The sequence below is a fragment of the Myodes glareolus genome, chromosome 17 (assembly GCF_982192425.1).
Source record: "Myodes glareolus chromosome 17, mMyoGla1.1, whole genome shotgun sequence".
Taxonomy (NCBI): Eukaryota; Metazoa; Chordata; class Mammalia; order Rodentia; family Cricetidae; genus Myodes; species Myodes glareolus.
Window position 1 is genome coordinate 48,202,970 of NC_142042.1, and position 22,898 is coordinate 48,225,867.

General features: G+C 45.0%; 2 protein-coding genes across 5 annotated transcripts in view; one reads left to right on the plus strand and one right to left on the minus strand.

The window, feature by feature from the left end:
- Positions 1 to 4,857: 4,857 nt before the first annotated feature.
- On the minus strand, positions 4,858 to 12,739 carry Cfap276 (cilia and flagella associated protein 276). Of its 3 annotated transcripts, none has more exons than XM_085677819.2 (5): positions 12,415 to 12,739; positions 7,351 to 7,467; positions 5,957 to 6,072; positions 5,418 to 5,542; positions 4,858 to 5,006 (listed from the first exon to the last, which is right to left on the minus strand). In XM_085677819.2, exons 2-5 carry the CDS (start codon positions 7,381 to 7,383, stop codon positions 4,936 to 4,938), a joined length of 345 nt encoding a protein of 114 aa, XP_085533945.2. In that variant the 5' UTR covers positions 7,384 to 7,467; positions 12,415 to 12,739; the 3' UTR covers positions 4,858 to 4,935. The 3 variants fall into 3 exon arrangements, with proteins under 3 accessions (XP_085533945.2, XP_048299470.3, XP_087753754.1); XM_048443513.3 differs by lacking the exon at positions 12,415 to 12,739 and adding an exon at positions 12,102 to 12,293; XM_087897628.1 differs by lacking the exon at positions 12,415 to 12,739 and adding an exon at positions 11,261 to 11,280.
- A 379-nt stretch (positions 12,740 to 13,118) lies between these two features.
- The window catches only part of Elapor1 (endosome-lysosome associated apoptosis and autophagy regulator 1), an 83,435-nt gene continuing 73,655 nt past the window's right edge, over positions 13,119 to 22,898 (plus strand). The window contains exon 1 of one of the 2 annotated variants that reach the window (XM_048443511.3): positions 13,119 to 13,446. In XM_048443511.3, coding sequence (XP_048299468.3) covers positions 13,294 to 13,446 — 153 coding nt within the window. In that variant the 5' untranslated portion in view covers positions 13,119 to 13,293. The remainder of the gene's footprint in view (positions 13,447 to 22,898) is intronic. The other variant, XM_085677818.2, reaches the window with a different exon arrangement.

Sequence of the window (22,898 nt, forward strand, 5' to 3'; positions counted from 1 at the left end):
TGTCCACCGAGTCCAGGACAGGGTGTCAGATACCCTTGAACAGGAATTACAACTGTTAACTGTCATGTGGGTGCTGGGAATCAAACCCTGGTCCTCTCTGGAGGAGCCACTGCTGTGGAATAATCCTGTACACAGTGAATATGTATTACTCTCACTGGTTATTAAAAAGCTGATAGGCCGGTAGCCAGGCAGGAAAACCAAACTGAGAATGATGGGAAGGAGGGTGATTCTGGAGTCACCAATCAGATGCAGAGGGAGCAGGAGATGAACATGCCATGCTAATAAAAGTACTGCACATGGCAGAGCATAAATAAGGAATATTGGTTAAAGTAACATGTAAGAGCTAGTTAGTAAGAGGTCTGGGCTATTGGCTGAGCATTTGGAAGTAATATCAAGCCTCCGCGTGGTATTTGGAAACTGGTGGGCTGGAGAGAAACATACGGCTACAAGCATCTACTGCTCTTAACCCCTGAACCACCTCTCCAGCTTCCCCTCCTCAGCTTTATGAATGTGAGTTTGGGGAATGAATTTGGGTCCCTTTTTTGTAAGGCAAGTTGATCCTGAGACATCTCATCCTTACTTGGAGGTTGTTTTTCTTTTATCTAGTTACATATGAATCACAGCATTGTCTTTTCCAAGTCTGTGGAGAATGTCATTAGTGTTTTGATAGGGATTACATTGACTCTGCAGAATGCTTTGGATATTTTAACAGTGTTGATTCTTCCAATGCACAAACACAGATTTCTTTGTATGTGTGTGTAACAGAGAGTCTTGCTGGGCTGGTGCCAGAGGGTTAGCAAGCTACCCCCTCTGGGCCATACCTGTCTTAGCTCAGGAGTTAGTACCCAGCCACTATTCCATCCTTTGTGTTACAGATACCTTTGGTTGCCCTATGTGAATCTTGTCTGAGAGTTTCCAATGGATACAAAGTCAATACAAAACCTGATTAAGTGGAAACCCCGAAAGCCATGGTATCTCATGGATCAGGTATTTGCACTTGACATTCTGTTTTTGGAAGCTTCATTCAGTTTGTTCTGAGATATGGAAATCTACTAACTAAAGTGTAAACATAGGGAAAATAAAGTTGCCGAAGGGCTGAGGGAAAGCGCTTCAGTCCACAGTGGCTGAGTCCCCTGCGGCCTAAAGGCTAAATTCATTCTCAAGGTGTCCCTGAGTTTTCATTTCATGGACCCCTGTGAACCCACACACCTGTGCTGTGACACACGACATGTGTGTGTGTCTGTCTTTTGCAATTTCTCTCAGTGTTTATAGTTTTTACTGTAGAGATCATTCACATCGTGGTTTAAATTGATCACGAATAAGGTTGCTTTCTTAATTTCTTGTTCACATAATTTCCTAATGATATGCAGAAATGGTTCTGAGGTTTTTGTTTTGTTTTTCTCCTGTACTGAGGATTGAACATTCCTTATACATGCTCCCAATGAGCTATGTCCATAACCCTCTTTACTTATTTTGAGACAAGATCTCTTTTCTCAGATTAGCCCGAACTCATTTATAACCTAGGAAAGCTTTGAAATTATAATTATTCTGCCTCAATCCAAGAAGCTGGGATTACAGGCTTGCATGTTGACTTTTATCCTGCTGTGGAATGATGGTCTTGTACTCTGTAAAGATTTGTCACTTGTATAGGTTTAATAAAATACTGATTGACCAGTAGCCAGGCAGGAAGTATAGGCACGGTGACCAGAACAGGAGAATTCTGGGAAGAGGAAAGGCTCAGTCTGCAGTCACTCAGACACAGAGGAAGCAAGATGAGAATGCTTTACTTGGTAGCTTTGTAACAAGTCACATGGCTAACACAGACAAGAATTATGGGTTAATGTAAGATGTAATAATTAGTTAATAAGAAGCCTGAGCTAATAGGCCAACCAGTTTATAATTAATGTAAGTCTCTGTATATTTCTTTGGGACTGAACTGCCATGGGACCCGGGTAGGACAGAAGCCTTTGTCAATGTTATCCTGAAACTGTATTGAACTTACTGACTTTAGTAGATTTTGGTGAAATTTTTAGGCCTTTCTACCTGTAAGATCATGAGATCATGCCATCTACACACACTGACAGTGGGATTTCCTCCCCTCCAGTTCAGATGCTCTTCATTTCTCTTGCCTTTTTCTGGCTGGGACTTCAGCGTTGTACTGAATACAAGAGATGAGAACAGATGTCTTTGCCTAGTCCCACATATCAGGGGGAAAGCTTGCAGCTGTCTCCAATTTGGTTTTTTTGAAACAGGGTTTCTCTATATAGCAGTTCTGGCTATCCTGGAACTCATTTTGTAGACCAGGCTGGGCCTGAACTCACAGAGATATGCCTATCTCTGCCTCCCAAATACTGGAATTAAAGGCATGAGCCACTACTGCCCGACTCCAAGTCAACTTTTTCTATTTATTTATTTATTTATTTACTTATTAAGCATACAATGTACTGCTGGCAAGGAAGGCACCAGATCTCATTGCAGATGGTTGTGAGCCACCATGTAGTTGCTGGGAATTGAACTCGGGACCTCTGGAAGAGCAGCCAGTGCTCTTACCCTCTGAGCCATCTCTCCAGCCCCCAAGTCAACTTTTTAAAGAAATCTTTTAATTGGAATTTTGCTTACAATTAGTCCATGACCATCCTGCCAGGGACTGTGGCAGCAGGCAAGCAGGCATGGTGCTGGAGCAACGCTGAGACCTTGCATCAGATCCACAAGTTAGAGACAGAAAGAGAGATGAGACGAGGTCTGGTGTGGGCTTTTGAAACCTTAAAGCCTACCCCACAGTGGTGCACTTTCTTCAACAAGGCCAGACCTCCTCATCTTTTCCAAACAGCCCACCAGCTGGGAAACAAATACTCAAATACATGAGCCTAGCCGGGAGAGGTGGGGCACCTTTAGCCCAGCCCCTTCTTACTCAAGCCACCATAACATTTATTACAAACAGAAACCTTTCATTTTTTCTACTTTTAAATGTGTGTAAATAAGTGTGTGTAATATTGTTGAAATGTATTTGTGTTTGAGTGTGTAAGTGTGAGTGTGTGTGTGTGTGTGTGTGTGAGTATATAAGTGTATGTGTGTCTTTATCTGGTTTTGGTATCAGGAGAATGCTGCCCTGAAAAACGAAATTTTAAGAATTTGTTCTAGTTCAAAATTTCAGAATGTTAAGCTTTTATTTTATTTTATTTTATTTGAGACAGAGCATCATATCAGAGGTATGTCAGGCTAGCCTTGAACTCACTATACAGCCAAGGATGACCATGAATTCCTGCTATTCCTTCCTCAGCCTCCCAAGTGCAGACGAGACTCAAGGCTAGAAGTTTGAACAGAAAGGGATATGACAGACAGTTCCTGAAAGGGTTCCCCTTTGTATTTGAGTCACAAATGAAACAATGTTGTCAGACAATCAGAAATAGAACTATGTAGTAACCTGTTCTTTTGTTTCTTTCTTTTTTAAAAAAAATTATTTATTTATTATGTATACAACATTCCTTCCATGTATGCTTGCATGCCAGAGGAGGGCCCCAGATCTCATTACAGATGGCTGTGAGCCACCATGTGGTTGCTGGGAATTGAACTCAGGACCTCTGGAAGAACAGTCAGTGCTCTTAACCTCTGAGCCATCTCTCCAGCCCTGTTCTTTTGTTTCTTTAAGACATTTTTTGAGACAGTGTCTATGTAGCCCAGCTGGCCTTGGACTAGCAGTTCCTCTGTCTCTCTATCTGCCCAGTGCAGGGATTATAGGTGCACATCACAGCATGTACCGTATAGTACAATATTCAAAAGTTCATCAGGCCACTTTTGTTCAGGTTTTTTTTTAAAAAATATTTATTTATTTATTTATTCTGTATACAATATTCTGTCAGTGTGTATGCCTGCAGTCCAGAAGAGGGCACCAGACCCCATTACAGATGGTTGTGAGCCACCATGTGGTTGCTGGGAATTGAACTCAGAACCTTTGGAAGAGCAGGCAATGCTCTTAACCTCTGAGCCATCTCTCCAGCACCCCAGGTTTTTTTTTTTTTTTTTGTGACAACAGGTTCTTATGAGTGACTTGTGTTTTCTCTCTCTCTTTGTGTGTGTGTCTCTGTGTGTGCATATTTGTGTGGATTCATATGCCTCTGTGTGCACCTGAGAGACCAGAGGTTGAAGTTGGGTGTCTTGTTTGTTTGAGACCGGGGCTCTGACATGACCAGAAACTCAACAGATTCAGCCAGATTGGCTGGTTGGCAAGCCCTCGGCTCTGCCTTTCTCCCCACACCGTTGCCCCCACAGCAGTGGAGTGACAGACATGTGCTGGGGACCCCAGCAAACACTTCATCCACTGAGCCATTTCCCCAGCCCCGTGACTTGTAAGACTAGAAACCAAGCTAATGCATCAAATTTTAGGTACCTTGAAATCCAAACACTACATTTGTGAACAATGCTCGTGAGGATTGGCGCTATATGCCACAGGCAAAATCAACACAGAAAAGAGAATTGACTTCCAGGCAGTAGAGAGACGAGACTGGAGGATGGCAAAGAGTAGGACCAGGGAAAAGCCGATGAGTAAACTCAAGAGTCTAAAGTCTGCTAATGTAGCTTTAGCAGATAGCTACAGGGTGATTCAGAATAGTGATAACTTGCTCATTCTGAGAGCAGACCACGGCTATGTCCTGTTTCCCTGACACTTAGTGTCGGATGCACTGACTGGTTCTGCGGGGCTGTGACTTTAGTTTATAAACTTGCAAACTAAATACTTGTGTCCCTTCCAAATCAGTGTTGTTCTGTCCTAAGTTGCAACAGGACTCGATTCTAGAACTGGGGAGCTTTCCTCATTTTAAGAGTGGTCAAAACGTAGTGCGGGCAGCAGACACTTCAGGCTTTACCTTGAACAAACCTATTTAATGAAGAAGGACAGCTGGGTGTTCCACCGTGATGAAACTAGCCCAGTTGTCATCACTAGGTGGAGAAGAAGCCACCATCATTTTTTCGGGAGTAACCTCCGTTGGTGGCTGCAGTGTGAGGAGACACTGTGGAGAAAAGAGGACGGGGTGAGTGGGAATTTCAGAACCTTTGCCCCCACCCCCCTTTTAAATCCTTTAATCAATGCATTTATTGGTGCCGCGAGAAGATTCTCGTAAAGAGGGGAAATTGGCATACGATGGACTGATGGAAGTTAACGAAGGCCTTTGTTCCCAAATTCCCTTCCTGTGTCTGCCCTGCTCAAAATGTCACCGAGGCCTAATCTAAAAGCCTGAATCCCTAGTTCTATGGTCAGCATGTCCCATAGTATTAGTCTAACAGGTGACGGCTCCATCACTAATTCTCATCTTCCCTAGTCTCTAAGCTTCCTGCCAGCCAGTGGCCCCGATTCCTGGTGGCTCAGAGAGATTGCCCCCCCACCCCACTCCCCGTGTGCCGCCTTGTCTTCTGACCCTCACCTATGGATCCCTGGATGCTGTGGATGGATTCTCTCTTAGGGTTGATCCAGTGTCTGATGTTAGCTCGGGAAGTGATGGGAGCCGGAGGAGAGTGGAAACATTCTCCAGGAACCTGGCTCTTGCGTCTAGAAGACGGTGGGGAAGACAGCAGAGGAGGGTGACGTCAACCAGACAGGAAACGGCGAGAGGGAAAGGTAATTTCATAAGATTTCAAGTTCAAGACCTATTTACAGTCTAGAATTATGAAAGCATATGTCGGTTTATCCAGATGAGCTATCCACATGAGGAGTTCCGCCCATTTTAGAAAATGAATACAGGAATGAGGCCTAAGGATGCAGCTCGGTGGTACAGTGCTTGCCTAGTATGCATGGAATTCTAAGTCTGATCCCCAGCACGTTTAAGACAAAGCAAAAAGCAAACGATTCTGCAGATAAAAAAAAAAAACAACTATGTACTTGTTCATATTGCCACATACCATTTTACCTTCCGTAATTGATGGTGGCGTTCCTAGAATGGGAGCGACCGCTGCTGTCACTTACCCACTGATGTCCTGGATGGTCTCCTGGTGTAACAGTGTCTCGGTTTTGTTCTTGAATGCCCCAGTGTGGTGGTCATACAAGGCTGCTAAGCGGAAATCCAGGTCATCCTTTGGTATCTACAGAGACAGTCCTCCCACAGTTAACTTGGCCGTTTTGTGCCTTGACCCTAGTCAGATTGTATTTCCCTATTCTATTCAGATTGTATCCAGAAGAGCAGGAACCCAGCAGCACCTAACACTGCCTTGTACACGGTGATGACTTGGTGATTCTTGTCCATAGGAATGGTCTTCCATGGTTAGGCTAAGAATGGTAAGATCACTGGCAAGATGGAAAAACGGTCTTTGGGTTTGACAAACCTTATCTCATTTATGGTTATATTCAGCTTTTTTGGTTTTTTGGTTTATTTTTGCTTTTGTTTTTCAAGGCAGGTTTTCTCTATGTAGTCCTGGCTATCCTGGAACTCGTTTCGTAGACCAGGCTGACCTCGAACTCAGAGAGATTCGTGTATGTACACCACCACCATCCGGCTCAGTCTTTGATTTACTACAATGTGTGATAAGAAATTTGATAAAAATAATTTGGAGCAAACTTTGTGACTTCGTTTGGCTTTGGATTTGGTAAGATCTTGAATTGGGAACAAAAGGAAAGAGGCTGAGGCATCTCAGACTATCTTAAAAAAAAGAATATTAATGTCAGGTGGTGGTGGCACATACCTTTAATTCCAGCACTCGGGAGGCAGAGGCAGGCGAATCTCTGAGTTTGAGGCCAGCCTGGCCTGGTCTACAAAGGGAGTTCCAGGACAGTCAGGGCTGTTACACAGAGAAATCCTGTCTTGAAGAAGAAAGAAAGAAAGAAAGAGAGAGAGAGGGAGGGAGGGAGGGAGGGAGGGAGGGAGGGAGGGAGGGAGGGAGGAAGGAAGGAAGGAAGGAAGGAAGAAAAGAAAAGGATAAGCCGGGCGGTGGTGGTACACACCTTTAATCCCAGGACTTGGGAGGCAGAGGCAGGCAGATCTCTGTGAGTTCAAGGCCAGCCTGGTCTACAAGAGCTAGTTCCAGGACAGTCTTCAAAGCCACAGAGAAACCCTGTCTTGAAAAACCAAAAAGAAAAAAAAAAGAAAAAAGAAAAAAAATGAAAGAAAGAAAAGGAAAGGATATTAATGCCAGGTATGCTGGTATAAGCCCATTATTCTAATACTCAGTGGGCTGGATCAGAAGGAATGAGAGTCTGGGACAGAAGGACAGTCTGGGCTAAATACTAAGTTTGAGGTCAGCTTTGACTATGTAGCAAGGTTCTGTCTGAAACAAATTAGTTAACTAATAAATTAAAACAAAATAGAAGGTACATATTGAGCCCTAAGTGGATGCAAAAAGAAATAGTATTTCAATGCTAAGTACCTTTGGATCAAAATAGTAGGCATCTCGCCTCATGGAGGTAACCGTGGGAGTTGAGCTGAGCCGATTCCAGGGTTCCTGCTGCTGAGCAAGGTGAGTTGGGCAGTTAAATGGCAGTTTCTGCAAAAGAGAAACAACATGCAGGATTTGGTTACAGGAGGCCTTGGTGATGCAACATGGGTCATGTTCATCGCCGTGCTCCACCTGAGGCCCTGCTGATGCAGCGTGGGTCACGTTCATCACCATGCTTCACCTGAGGCCCTGCGGATGCAGCGTGGGTCACGTTCATCACCGTGCTCCATCCCATTTTACTTGAATCTCAGGACAGCTACAAAGAGAGGCATGATAACTGGGGCGGGGACTCCCTAAGCATTCTGGGTGAGAAATGATTGAAACGGACCAGAGAAACAGAAGTTGGTGGGTCAGGATGCTGGGAGTAGGGGAGGAGGCTCGGGAAACAGGTCAGAAAGATATACATGCTCATATTTAGATGTTCCAAGTTTGGAGAAAAGATGAAATGTTTTTCTTTTTCTTTTTACATTTTTTTTAAAATTTATTATGGATACAGTGTTCTGTCTGTCTGTATGCTTACTGGCCAGAAGAGAGCACCAGACCCCATTACAGATGGCTGTGAGCCACCATGTGGTTGCTGGGAATTGAACTCAGGACCTCTGGAAGAGCAGTCAGTGCTCTTAACCTCTGAGCCATCTCTCCAGCCCCCTCTTTTTATATTTTTTTAAAATTATTTTTTTAAAAAACTATCTTTTCTCATTTTACATACCAATCTCAGTTCCTACTCCCTCCCCTCCTCCTGTCCTCTCCGCCTACCCCCTACCCTACTCCCCATCCACTCCTCAGAGAGGCTAAGGCTTCCCATGGGGAGTCAACAAAGTCTAGCACATTGTTTTGAGACAGGACCAAGGTCCTCCCCACTATATCTAGGCTGAGCAAGGTATCTCTCCAAGGAGAATGGACTCCAAAAGACAGAACAAGCAGTCTGCCCTAACCATACAACTGTCACCCACATTCAGAGGGTCCAGTTTGGTTCTATGCTGGTCCCTTCTCTGTACCATTTTCCACACCCTCATCTGGCACCAACATCTCTACTATCCCTTTATCAAGGTATGTCTGCCACATTGTCACCTCTTCACAAAACTGCACTTCTTCATGATCAACAATTACTATCTTCCCTTTGTCACTGCTCATGTCTCCAACCATTGTAGTGTGACCTCTCTTCCAGTGCCCACTGAAACTGTCCTGGCTGTTGAGCTGTGATCTCTGTGGCTACTAGAAAGATCTTTCCCAACCCTGACCTTATTTGATTTCTGAGATTTCTGGCACTGTAACTCTGTGTAAGTAGAGACTGCCCTTTCGTTTCCCAGCCACTCAGACCCAAATAAATCACACAGAAACTGTATCAGTTATAATACTGTTCAGCCAATGACTCAGACATATTTCTAGCAAGCTCTTACATCTTGAATTAGCCCACTTCTTTTTAATTTATGTATTGGCATGAAGCTGTGGCTTACCAGGAAAGGTTCTGTTTTGGCATTTTTCTCCTTAGACAGCTACATGGCATCTCCTTGACTCTGCCTATTCTCTCTCTCTCTCTCTCTCTCTCTCTCTCTCTTTCTCTCTCTCTCTTTGGATTTCCTTCCTGGCTTTACCCTGCTATTGGCCCAAATAGCTTTATTCATCAACCAATAAAAAGCAACACATATACAAAAGAACATCCCACACCACCCTGAATCCCCACAAATACTTCTCCATCTTCTGATGTCAGTTCCTTCTGGTTTAACTCTGGTCTCTGACTATTACATCTTTCTTCTTCTTCTGGGCGTGTCCCTTCTTGTTTTATTCTTAAATTCCCAGGACCTTTTCTACCACAATTTCAAACAGCACACCGGCCCTGTAGCTCCCAGACGTACATCTTCAACCCTGACTTCTCCAGCCTGCCAACAGCAAAATTGTTTAAAGATGTCACAGGCACCACAGAAGCTGCATGCCTGATGTCAACACCTTTCTCCCCAAACCTGCTTCCTTGGGAGGCTCCACCTCAGTGACCGTGTTAGTTAAGCCCTCAGAACCCAGGAGTCTATCTTATATTTATCCATTTTCTTTGGCCCGTCTCAAGTTATTTATCAAAGCCCACTGCTCTGCCCTTTCCGTCCCTCTCAAACATGCATCTTAGCGCCACGACACTGCTGTCGGCCACTCTGCAGGATTGCTGCACTTGCTGAGCTGGGACACTTCTGTCTCACCCCCGTCGTACCCAGTCCACTTCTGTGCGTGGTTTCTTTCTTTCTTTTTAAGGACCAGAAGAGCCTGTATTCATTGATCACCAGTTCTGTGACAGACATACATGAAAGCAGTCTCTGTACATTAATAAATTTAGTCTTTTATTATCAGCACATACTAACCATAGGAAACAGACTTCATCATTATATGTGTGTGTGTGTGTGCATGTGTGTGTGTACTCTGTATGCATGAATGCCTGCATGCCAGAGAGCATCAGATCCCATTATAGATGGTTGTTAACCACCATGTGGTTGCTGGGAATGAATTTAGGACCTCTGAAAGGGCTGCCAGTGTTCTTAATCGCTAAGCCATCTCTCCTGCCCTCATCATGATATTTTAATGCCTGCTCAAAACTGTGACCACATTTACCCCCCATTATTCTTTCTTGTTCCTTTTCCAAACAGTCTCCTCTCTATTTTCATGTTCCATCCCCCACACTGGCTTTGAGAATCAAACTCATGCTGGACAAATGCTCTACCACACAGCTACTCCAGTCTCACGTCTTTCATTTTAAACTAGATCTTGCATACACCACATCTGCCTCTCTGCATCTGCCTTGTCCCCCTTATTATGTTGTACCCATCTCCCCAAAAAATATAAATGTTCTTTATGACAGGATATTAGTTGGCTGTGCATGTCTAGCCCAATTTATCCTGTGCACAGGTACCTGGGCTGGTTCTTTAACTCGGGTACTGTGGCTATCAGGGCCACAGTAAATGTGCAGGCAACTTTCTGCCGACTCACTTTGTTGGGCATCTGGGCAAACCCCAGCCAGCTATCTTGAGACTCTGGACTTCACTTTCACTATGGCTATACTCTATTTACACAGTAGTCAAGGATGTGACCAAAGTATATTTCTATCAGCAGTGACATGACTTAGTCACTACTAACTTATGGAGGTGAGCACACAATATTCTTAAGACCACTCTAAATGTTAGTGGTAGGGCTGGAGAGATGACTCAGACATTAAGAGCACTGGCTGTTATTCCTGAGGTCCTGAGTCCAATTCCTAGCAACCACATGGTGGCTCACAACCATCATATAATGAGATATAGTGCCCTCTTCTGGCCTACAGGCATTCATGCAGACAGAATACTATATACATAATAAATAAATCTTTTAAAAAATGTTAACGGCACCTGCCCCCCATCAATCAAATTCACCCACATAGGTCCCCAGTTTTAATTTTTAAGATAGTATCTCATATCATCTAGGCTGGTCTTGAACCTGCTATGCTGTGGCTATAAGTCCCCCATTTTGCTTATATTCATTTAACACACACTTACTGAAAGACGTGTGCAGAGCTGTGTATGATTTCTTACACACTCTGACCACGACGCTCCAGAGCTTGAAATCCCATGATTCCCAACACCCCCAGGCTGATTCCTAGCCCTCTGAGGCAACGTTCACAACACTCAGCCACAAGGTCTGGTGTCTCTGTTTCACAACAACACTTACCTTTTCTGGATTCGCAGCTTCCCAGACCACTCTGTCTCTCCTTCCCAGGCATACGCACCTACTGCCTCCTTTCCCCTAAGTATCTGATTTTCCCTTTCCTTCTTCCTAACTTCACACACACACACACACACACACACACACACAAGATGGCACTCACCTCTTCTGAGAAAACCTTCAAGTTCCTACTCTTAGGGCATTCTCCCTGTGACTCCTTCACAGGACGTGTGCCCCTGCGGGAAGCACATGGTTTGTGTTTGGTATGTGTGTGGGTTGCTGGAATCAGGTTCTTAGAGCTCAGACAGGCATAGAATTCCTGGTTCTCCCGTCTCCGCCTCCCAACTGCTGGGATTATAGGCATATGCTTGGCTTGTCTAAGCATCTTTACTGATGCTGTTGCTGGCCTGTCTTTCCTACTAAACTAACTGGACAGTAACTATATCTGATTTTAGACTACATGCCCTTAGAGTTTAGCAGAGTGTCTGGCATATAAATAACAAGGAACAAATAGAAGGAAGCTCTTTAGATTATTATCAAGCTCAAATTACCACTTAATTCACTTTATTGTGCACCTTTTCAAATATCCCCAATACTTAAACTAGGAAAAATATGGCGTGTATTTCCAGAGCACTAAACACAATTAAATTAAACACACACATATACAGATGTGTTCTTGCATTAACTAGAGGACAGAGGTATCGTGAAGACTTGCTTGAAGTGTGACCTGGCGTCTCTCAGAGGAGTCTCATCTATTCCACATCTCATCTGTCTTTGGAGTACAGATCTCAAAGCAAGAAGAAAATAGTAATTTGGTGGAACTTAGCTTTCCCGTCACACTTCCCTCTGCTCAAAACCACTTCTGAAATGTTAGCAGACCCGAATAGTGGACCAAGAAGACAGACAGAAACCAGATTCCTCTGATACTAGGTTGTCTCACCAGAGTTAGGTTACCAGGAGTCTACTGGGGACCCCACAGGGAATTTCTGAGGAAACCTCAGTACCTTAGATGCCCGCAGATTTCCCAAGTGTGTGTCTTCGTCACTTAACGCAAGGTGCGAGAAAGATTCCTGAGTGTGAGGCATACTTAAAGACCCAAAGACGCAGAATTAGTTTCAGGAGATTAGGGCAGCCGTAGCACCACCTGGCTCCTAGAGGATCCCCGGTCCCAATTGTTTGGAACACTCAGTTTTTGGTTGCCAGGCAACTACCCTGCATTTATGACAGAGACGTATTCCCTTCGAGAGATGCGCCACCTGGCGGTTCAACTCAGAAGTCTCCTTGAGAGGAGGTTGTGAATTACCAAGGAAAGCTGACCTGGATCGCACTCTGGAGCCTCTGTAGGAAAACGCCGGCCTCCCACAGCACGGGAGTTCCGCAAAAGCTGACGAAAGAAGTCCTTTAGGATGACTCAAAGGTTTCCTTCTCACCCTCGCCTAAAAGAAAGCTTCCCTATTTTCAAAGCAAATGAGAGTACGAGAATACCAGAAACCCAAAGATCTCACGTGTCCTGATTGGAAAATTGTCGGTTAGGTCACTCTCCTTGCTGTTTAACTATGCAGACGTCAGGGTTGCTTATCGACCCGGTTGTGAAAACATGGATGGATTTGGCGGGGTGGAAGCGTGGAAGTGGCTTTTGCACTTAGTGCTGGGGCCACTCTAGGAGACGATCCCTGGAAGGGCGTGATGACGTCTGTCTTCCCTTTATCATTTCACACGCCACGTTTACAAAATAAGATGTTTAGAAATAACCCCTGACCTGGAAGAGCAATAGGGGCGAAATGAACTGCTGACATTTTTTTTGGGGGGGGGGGGGAGTTCTTCTACAGCGAGCTTTACGTAAGACTGTTGGGTTAGTTGCAAACCCTGGCGCGCGCACTCCCACGCCGCGCGCCAGCGGTGGCGGCTGCCATGGATACCGGCAGGTGAGCGGCAGAGGCGCGCGTGGTCCCTGCCCCACCCGCGCTGAGCGAAGAGGATGCGGTTGTCAAGGCGACATGGATAGGAGGAGGAGAGGACCGAGGGAGGAGGAAGGATGGGCGGCCTTGGCGTAGCCGCAGGGAGGTGACTGAAGCGAGTCCAGCCCCTTGCATCCTCCCCCTGTGTACCTCCCTCCTCTTTTTTTTCCTCCTTCTGCCAGCATAAGCAGCCACCGCAGCACCTGAGCCGCTACTGCCGCTGGCTCAGGACAGCGCTATGGCTGAGCCTGGTCTCAATCCTCATCCCTCTGCCAGAGGCGGAGGAAGAAGTGAAAGGCGCACATCCCGGCTTCTGTGGCTGTTGCTCTGGGCTGGGACCACCTTCCAGGTGACCCTGGGAACCGGACCCGAGCTTCACGCCTGCAAAGAGGTACTGTTCACTCCACCTCCTTGACCTGATCTCACTTTGGTCAAAAAAGGCTTAGTCCAGATGGAGACCTTGGGGATCCAGGCATAGTTTCAGGGGCCACAGAGTTCAAATTTCTCCAGGGATGAGAAGTAGGGGTTGGGGGGGAAGGAAGCAGGCTGGTGTTGTCATGGGGGAGACCAGCCCATTGAAGGTAAAATAGATCACCCTCACGAGCTCTCGGCTCTGGCTCAGCAAGTAAGGACCAATGGAGTGTCAGTTCCCAGAAATAAAGAGAAAGAAGACAGGCATTCCAGTAAGGGTGAAATTACCTAAAAAGTGGTCAAAAACACTGAGAGGCCAAACAGAAAGAAGGAAGGATAAGGAGAAAGTTGGGGAAGGTAGAGACTGGTCTCAGGAACCTTGGGGTTGAGGGTGGGAAGCTTGGGAATATGCCCTTGGTGTTAACGCCCAATTGCCCTCAGGCTGCTAACAGTGGTCCTGCTGGCACGCCTTGCCTGTTTCCTTGTAGCTATGTTCAGTGTTTAGCACGTTTTACGTGTTTTCTCTCACCCTTCCCTCTGAACTTCTGCTAACATATGCCATGAGTCTTTTTCAAGGTGTCTCTAAAACGTTAGCAACATAATCCAGGCAGTGGGAAGTGAATGTCTTTTAACAACAACAAAAATGCTTTTTGAAAATTGTTTTGGGGGAGGGAGGTATATGACATTGGGAATAGCAAAACTCGATAGTTTCTGTATTAGCAAAATAATATTTGGTTTTTGCTCCAAGTGACTTAAGCACATATGGTAGAGTCAACAATAAAATATTTACAAGAGCTATATTGGGGAAGGCAGAATAAAATTTATCTATGCAAAATGTGAGAGGTTTGAAATAATGCTAAATGTCAAAGCCAGCTAAAGTTTTGAGGGGTTAAAATAACCCCTTAAGTCACCAATGCTCACTAACAATGCTGGTCCAGTCCCATGAGGAGAAGTATTATTATGTGGAGGCTCTAAGCACTAGCCTGTCTACAAACATAACAAATCATAAAAGAAGCAAGGGGGATTTCTACATGAATAAAGTTAGATTCATTAATATTTAAAGTGACCCAGGGATGGAGAGATGGCTCAGTGGCTAGGAGAACATGCTGCTTTTGTAGTGGATCTGGGCTCAGTCTCCAGCACCCATGTGGCTATCTGTAATTCCAGTTCTAGGGGACCTGACACCCTCTTTTGGTCTCTGAGGGCACTTGCATGCATGTGGTACACTTACTTGCATGCAGGCAGGCAGGCAAGCACTCACCCAGAAAATTAAAAAAAAAAAAAACCAACTGAAGTGACCCCCATGGCTGAGATGTAACTATAAGGATTATTTTAACCTCTCAAAACATTTGCTATGTTTTTCTAGACGTTGTTACACTTTTGACATGTTTTCAAACCGCCCGCATTTTGCATAGCATGTCGAATGCTTGTCTAGCCATCTACGAAGTCCTAGGTTTGATTCCCTGATGCTGAATAAACAAGGCATAGCAGCTCACATCTGTAATCTCGGCACTTGCGAGGTAGAGGCAGTGGGATCAGAAATTCAAGTTCCTCCTCAGCTACACAGTGAGAGGCAGGCTCCACAAGAGCTATATTGGGGAAGGCAGAATAAAATTTATCTATGCAAAATGTGAGAGGTTTGAAATAATGCTAAATGTCAAAACCACATTTGGAACGTGTATACTCATATTAATACAAATATCATAAAAAACATCTACGGGAGAAAACAACAAAAACTGGAAAATGACCTGTCGGTGGGCTTCTAAGAACTCTTACTAGTCCCAGTAATACCCTGGCCCGGGCCATCTGTATTTTTACCAAGTCACTTCATGATGTGTTTTAAAGATGACCAGGAACACGATGATCTTCCCAGTGACACTGGCTTTGGTTCACTGGCCTTGGTGGCCTGTGGTCTAACTCCCTTGCCGAAGAATTAAACCCTGTCATTCTCTTTGAGGAAGATATGGATTCTACCATTCGACTGCTGGCTGTCACTAGACGTTTGTCCACTGTGGACCTTATGAGACACCGAAGGCTTTGAACACTTACGTCATCTTGGTGGAGAGGGAGGGAAGGCTATCCACTTAAGAGCTCTCCTTGTGTGCAAACTGTGTCTTTAGACATGTTTAAACAACCACTATTTGCTTAAGATTGAGTGAGCTGAAGGCGGTGGATCGGTGTTCAACACTCCACAGGTTTTGGAAACATGGAATAGACATTTTGATCACGCCAACCTCAGAGGGGACTGTCTTGAGTACCGAAATAAATATATATATATATATATATATCTCAAATACAAAATAGAACTAGTTCACCCCCACTTCTTGGCTCAGAGTCTTTGATTAGATCCATGCCTCTTGCCAGGTTGGAATGGCTTTGGAGGCATGCTCGTTGGCCATGGGAATCAGCAAGCTCTGTTTACCTTCTCCTTGAGCAAACAGCCTCTAAACACCCTTAACTCCAAAAATAATGAGGAAAAGAATGAGTCCATTATTGTGGAGTTCTTCATTAGGCAATACGAACTGATCCAGCTAGTTTGAGGGTTTCCAACCCTAACAGGTGAAAACCTAGTTCACGGGAGACTTGCTCTTTTCAGGTCTTGATTTTCCTATGAATTTCCCAAGAGCCTGTGTCGGTTATTAATGCCAGGGCCTTTTATCACACCAACGCTGATCCTAGGGACGGTAATGCTGTCCCGGGCCCTCTATAAAAGCTGAGAGCTCCTGCTGGATTGAAGCAGGAAGGAGGGAGACTTGGCTCGAGGGTTTTATTGAGGTGGCAGAGCACTGGGCTGGGAAACCGCTGGACCTGTGCTGGGCTTGGCACCTTCTGTCACAGTTTTACAACAGTCAGGGTCACCAGTGGAACTAAACATCCTGGTTGATGTTTGTCCACGTGAATCACTTCTTTAGCCCTGGGCTGGCCCAGGCTAAGTGCTGGCTGGGAGCCAGACATTTTTTTTTTTTCATAGTACGACAAATCTAAATCAAAGGAGGGGAGAAAACTGCCTTTGACACGGTCTGCCTAGTCCTGAGGCAGCTGTGCTAATTGCCTCCAGAGGGACTTCCCAATCCATACTGCAAGGCCCAGGGGGTCCTAGGAACCTGGCAGACACAGATTGGAATAAAATTCGTTGAGTGACGACTGTGCTATTTAGTAAGGAATCAAGATCATTAACTTCCGACGGCCTCAGATTCCTGCCCTATAAAATGGAGGGAGTCCTGTCCATCTCCCAGGGCTATTGTGGGGGGTGAATCGAAGTAGACGGTGCGTGTCAAAGAACTACCCCCAGGGTACCATAGGCCCGGAAGAAACGCTGGGAGGCAAAACAAGTCTTGCACACAAATAATAACAATGCATGAACATTGACCTGAGTGAGGTTAATATATGGTCAGGTCAATGGAGTGGCGAGACAGAGGCGAGTAGAAGAGAAAGGAAAAAACCTGACCTGGATCATTGGTACTTGGCCGGCCTCTAGAGTAATCAGTTGTCTGGCTGGGCAGACATGGAGGCAGAGTGCTTTCTAGATAGAGGGAGGAACCCGAAGAAAGTTCAACGTGAATCGATGATGTGGGGAGAATAGGAGATAATGTCAGAATGTTAGAAACCAAGTAGAGAGTCCATGAAGGATTTCTGGCCAGGATGACGGCCTACTCAGGGGTTATAAGCAGGGATATTGTTGAGGGTTAGGGCTATATTCCAGCTGCTAGAGTGTTTGCCTGGCCTGGATTCGAACCCAACATTATATAAACCAGGTATAAGTGGCTCATACACTCCTGTAATTCACTCTTTAAAATAAAGTGTTTTTGTGTGTCTGTGTGGGGGTCTGTGCATGTAAGTGCAGGTTCCCATAGAGCCTAGGAGTGTCACATCTCCCTGGAACTAGAATCACAGGGCATGCTTGGGAGCTCAGTTTGGGTGCTCTGCAAGAGCGATATGTGCCCTTAAACAATGAGCCATCTCGGGCTGGAGAGATGGCTCAGAGGTTAAGAGCCTCTTCCAGAGGTCCTGAGTTCAATTCCCAGCAACCACATGGTGGCTCACAGCCATCTATAATGAGATCAGGTGCCCTCTTCTGGGGTACAAGTATACACGGAGGCAGAATGTTGTATACATAATAAATAAATCTTTAAAAAAAAAACAACAATGAGCCATCTCTCCAGCGCCACCCTCTCCTGTCATTCTTAACACTCTGGAGGTGGAGAGAGAAGGAATTCAGGGTCATCCTGGGCTACACAGAAAATTCAAGTCTAACCTGGGCTACGTGAGACCTTGTTTAGAAAATAAAAGAACACACACACACACACACAGAGAGAGAGAGAGAGAGAGAGAGAGAGAGAGAGAGAGAGAGAGAGAGAAAGAGAGAGAGGAGAGAGAAGAAATGAAAAGAACATGGTTGAGTTGGATAAAAGCTCAGAGCAGAAGTGAGGAAGCCAACTCAGGCTTTAGGCTTTACCTGAGTCATGGAAGGGACTGTGTCAGGTTAGTGTCTGTGTGATAAATGGAAAGTCCTCACGGTCACAGACAGACTGACGGGAGAATCTGGAGGATGGAAAGGATCAAAGGTGTAGGCACTGTTGAGGAACAAGTTCAGATTTTTCCCTGGACTTTGGAGTAAGGGAATGGCGGTTGCTAGCCGAAGCACAGAAAGAAGGCCCAGCCTTGGGGAGCAGGGTGACTGGTTCCTTTTCTCAGCACCCGTTTCCTTATGAGCTTCTAGAGGATCAAGGTGTCCAGAGTTCTTACCACATCGCTTCCCAGTACAATCAATGGAAGCTTCTGGGCTTTTATTTTCTCTCCTGGAGGCTAGAGCTCGGTAGGGCCCTGGGCAGGTGGAGAGAGCACCCAGCACCTCAGAACTTCCAGGAAGTATCCTGTGGCCTGGGGTGGTGGCACAGGCTTTTAATCCCAGCACACTGGGGAGGTAGAGGCAGGCGGATCTCTGTGAGTTTGAGGCCAGCCTGGTCTACAGAGCGAGTTCCAGTACAGCCAGAGCTACATAGTGAGACCAAGTCTTGAAAAACAAAACAATGAAACAGCAACAACAACAAAAAAAAAAAAGAAAGAAAGAAAAGGAGAGGAGAGGAGAGGAGAGGAGAGAGAGAGAGTTGGCGAAGGCTGCTCGTTCGTTCCCAGCCACTCAGATCAGAAATAATTACACAGAAACTATATTATTTAAAGCACCGCTTGGCCAATAGCTTCCAAGAGTATTACTAGCTAGTTCTTATGTTCTAAATTAACCCAGTTTTATCAATTGTGTATTGCCACGTGTCTGGCTTATCGGGCAAAGTATGCAATAAATGTTGGTGGGTATAGCCACGTTAGAGGAAGTAAAATCACCGCTGTCTTATAATAAAAAATAAATTGTTAAGGGCCGGAGCTGGAGAGAGGGCTCAGTAGTTAAGAGCTGCTGGTCTTCAGAGGGCTAGGGTTCAATCCCCAGCACTCACATGGTGGTTCACAGCCATCGGTAACTCCAGCTGAAGGAGATCCAATGGCCTCTTCTGGTCTCCACAGACACTAGGAACACACTTGGTTCACAGACATTCATGCAGGCAAAATGCCCACACACATAAAAGTAAAGTAAAATAAAATAAAAGTCATTAAGACCTAAAGAAATGGCTTGACTTGAAAGCCAACCGCAAAAAGCAATGAGTGTGGCGGCTGTGTGGGTAACCCTAGAAAGGGGGACAGAGGAACCAGCCGCCTCATTCCAAATGAGCCTGGGCCACATTGGGACACCTTGGCTACAGAGTTAAACCCTATCTGAAGACAGAACAAGCACATTTCAAAAAACAAGGAGAGGGAAATAGATGGGAAAGGTGTCCCGGGGAGGGTTGGTGGAGCTTGGCAAAGAGTCAGGAGGACTGGAGATTAGTTCTGTCCTCACGGCCACCAGCTGTAGGGGGCAACTGGCCACAAGTGTGTCTAGGACCCTGAGGAATGAGATTATTAATCTTATTTTAATCCAATGAAAGGTAGATATTCAACTACTGAAAACCTTTTAACTAGCTTAGGATAACTTGGGTAAATGAATGTATTTTTTTAAACTGCAATTTTTATAAAGTCAACACAGAGATCAAACATTTTCAATGCAGACTTGGTGCTGAATTGAGCTGTATTTTGTGTTAATTATTTATTAATTAGTTATTTTGTTGTTTGTGTTGTTGTTTCGAGACAGGGTCTCACTATGTAGCTCTGGCTATCCTGGAACTCACTCCGTAGACCAGGCTGACAATGAGCTAGATTTTTATGCCTGTCAAATTTGAAGACTGAGTGCAAGAAGAGCATCTCAATAATTTATAATGACTATAAGTTGATATGATCTAGATAGTATCTAAATGTAACATTATTAAAATTAATTTCAACTTTTTCATTCTTTTTTTACATTTCTGAGACAAGACAGGGTTTCTCTGTAGCTTTGGAGCGAGGCTGGCATTTCTATGGGACTTTGCTGGCCTGGAGATAGCAGGTCTGTGTATAGATCCAGGCCCCTTCTCCCACTTCAGTCACATAACCTCGGGCAAGACAGTCACCTCTTGCCTTCCTTCACCTCTTTGTCCGGAAGATGGAAGTAACTTGGTTCTTGCCTTTTCGTAATTGCTGGGAGGATTAAGCAAGATCATTTGCAAAAAGTATTTGGCAAAAACTATTGCATGCCAGTAATGTGCTTGTTAGTCGTTTATGAGCTACTTTTAGCAGACTTTACAGGGTCATTAGATTGTCCTAAGTGACATCACGTTGGTGACAAACTGGAGGAACTTGCCTGGCCAGTCTCTAATGCCAGATTCTCACTGTGACTGTCCCTCTTGCCTTCTAATACAAGTCAGCTGTTCTCCCTCACTCCGGAGTCATGCGTTTCTCTCCTTCATCGAATCTTTTATTTATTTATTTTCAGACAGTGTTGCTATGTGGCCTGGGCTAATTTTAGAACTCAAGATGCTCGTACTAGCTTCCCCAGTGCTGGAGTTGGAGCATGTATCACCACATCCACCCGAAACAGTTCTCGTCAACTTCCAAATGTATCATTATTTTATTTAACTACTAAAAAAACCCTATATAATGAATATACACCAATAAACATTTAATCATGGGGGTGGAGAGATGACTCAGAGGTTAAGAGCACTGACTGCTCTTCCAGAGGATCTGTCTTCAGTTCCCAGCACCCACATGGCAGCTCATAACCTCCTGTAACTCCAGCCCTACAGGATCTGATACCCTCTTCTAGCCTTCGTGGACACTGCATACTTGTGGTGTAAAGACTGACATACAGATAAAAATAAGTAATAGAATTTTAAAGGCCTGGTAGTGGTGGCACCCACCTTTAATCTCAGAACTCAGGAGGCAAAGGCAGGAGAATCTCTTGAGTTTGAGGCCATCCTGGTCTACTGTGTGAGTTCCAGAACAGCCAGGGCTACACAGAGAAACCCTGTCTCAAAGACAAAAACAAAACAAAACAAAAAATTAGAATAAAGACAGGCATGGTGGCTTAAGTCTTCAATCCCAGTACTAGGAAGACTGAGGCAAGAGGGTTGTTTTTCTACAAGTCGAGGCCAGACCAGCTACACAGCCAGACCTTGTTAAAGAAAGAAAAGATGAAAGAAGAAAGGAAATAGAAAGAAAGAAAAGGTAGAGAAGAAAAGGAAAAGATCAGGTTGGGGATGTAGTTCATTGGTAGAATACTGACCTAGAATAACTTTGATTCCCAGGAAAAACAGACTTCTCTTGACTGCCTCTCAGCAGCCACTCTGCGGAACTGTGTGTCTATATAGCTGCGGAGCTTGCTACCTCCCCTTGGAAAACCTTGTCTAAGATCAGTGTCTCTAGACCTCTCTCCTTTATTGAGCACACCCCACACTAATTTCCACCCCCACTGCTTTCCAGAAAAGAGCACTTATCCCATCTTTGGTCACGTCTCTGTTTGCAACGGTCTTCATCGACCACACCGAGAGCCCTGACGGCTTCGCGGGCTGCCTCTGCACCATTCCCCTGGTTTCAGGGCACCAGCCCTGCTAGAGGTTTTTCTTGGTTTCTGCCTCCCTGGTGGCTTCTTCCCTTCACTTTGATCTTAGCCCCCTCGTTTTCTTGAGCTGTAAATCTCTGAGTTCCCAGAAGTCGGCCATCGAACCCATCGACCATCGACCCTCTCCACCCTTCCATCTCTCTCTACCCAGTCTTTTCCAGTTTTACTCCCTAGGCGATCTCAAACAGGAGCATGGTGTGAAAGACTGTGTATGTATTAATGGCTCCTGAATTCATTCCTCTAGTCTAGACCTTGCCTCTGAACTCTGGACTTGTATATCCAGCTGCATCTGTGATCTCCGTAAGTCCTCATTTGATTGACAGCTCGTGTTCATCATGTCCAGACCCCTTGTCCTCAGCGTCGTTAACATACCTGCTCCTCAGAGAAGCTCTCTCACCTTTGCTCCCAGCAACCCCTTCCTTTTAGCTGTTCAGGCCACAAGTCTTGACTCCTTTCTTTCTCCTTCCTCTAACAGAATTTGTCAGAAAACTTTTTTCCAACTCTGTCTTCAAAATATACTCAGAATATGATGGCTTCACGCTCGTCCACTGCTACCCTGCCCAAGACGCCTTCCCCAAGCCTCCTACATAGCTGCTTTCCTTCCACAATGGCTTCTTGTTTAACTCGCTGAGTAAACTTACCAAACATGAGCTTGATTCCTGTCCTCGTCTGCTCAAGCCTTTGAAAGCTGCCTTGTCAGAGCAGAGAGATGCCTCAGCAGTTAGGAGCACTGGCTGCTCACTGGGGTTCAATTCCTAGCTCTCACAGGGCAGCTCTAGGGGACTTGATGTGCTCTTGTGGTCCCCAGTGGTACCAGGCACACATGTGGTGCACAGACATGCATGCAAACAAAACACCCATATACGCATCATAAAAATAAATCTTTTTAAAGTTTCCTTGTTAGAATGAGAACCAACTTCTTAAGTGTCTGCAAGGCCCTGAACACAGGCGGCCCCTCTTCCTCCTTTCTCTCCAGCTGCATCGGCCTCCTGGCTACTTCTCAGGCAGGCGGGACAACCCTCTGCTGATTTCCCTGATTTCTTTCCTAGTCCCCTTCAGATTTCCCCTGGAGACTGGCTGCAACCCCAGCCCCAGCCCTCACTGCTGTCCCAAGAGTTAGTTCTCTGCTTCCTTTCCTTTCCTTTCCTTTTTTAATCTCTCTTCTTCACATGTATGTTCCCCTAAACAAAACCTTACTTAGTTCTACTTTTCACTTTCATAAAAATGCATGATTTGCTTTTCTAGTATATTAATGTTACATATCATACATAATTATTATCCATCCATTTCCATTATTATTATCACTAATTATTACAGTTTGTATAGTTATATTATTTGTTAATTATATAGTACACGATTATTGTATTTTTATGTGGTCTTTTAATATCTTTTCATTTTCATTGTCATAA

What these genes read in the sequence shown, in the direction of transcription:
- Cfap276 (XM_048443513.3), bottom strand. Translation starts at nt 12,182, where the DNA reads ATGCCTCACACTCAGGAATCTTTCTCGCACCTTGCGTTAAGTGACGAA. An exon ending in GAAATCTGCGGGCATCTAAG is followed by an intron (nt 7,468 to 12,101) that starts GTACTGAGGTTT and finishes TCTCTTTTGCAG; the next exon opens with AAACTGCCATTTAACTGCCC. An exon ending in ACCATCCAGGACATCAGTGG is followed by an intron (nt 5,543 to 5,956) that starts GTAAGTGACAGC and finishes ACCGTCTTCTAG; the next exon opens with ACGCAAGAGCCAGGTTCCTG.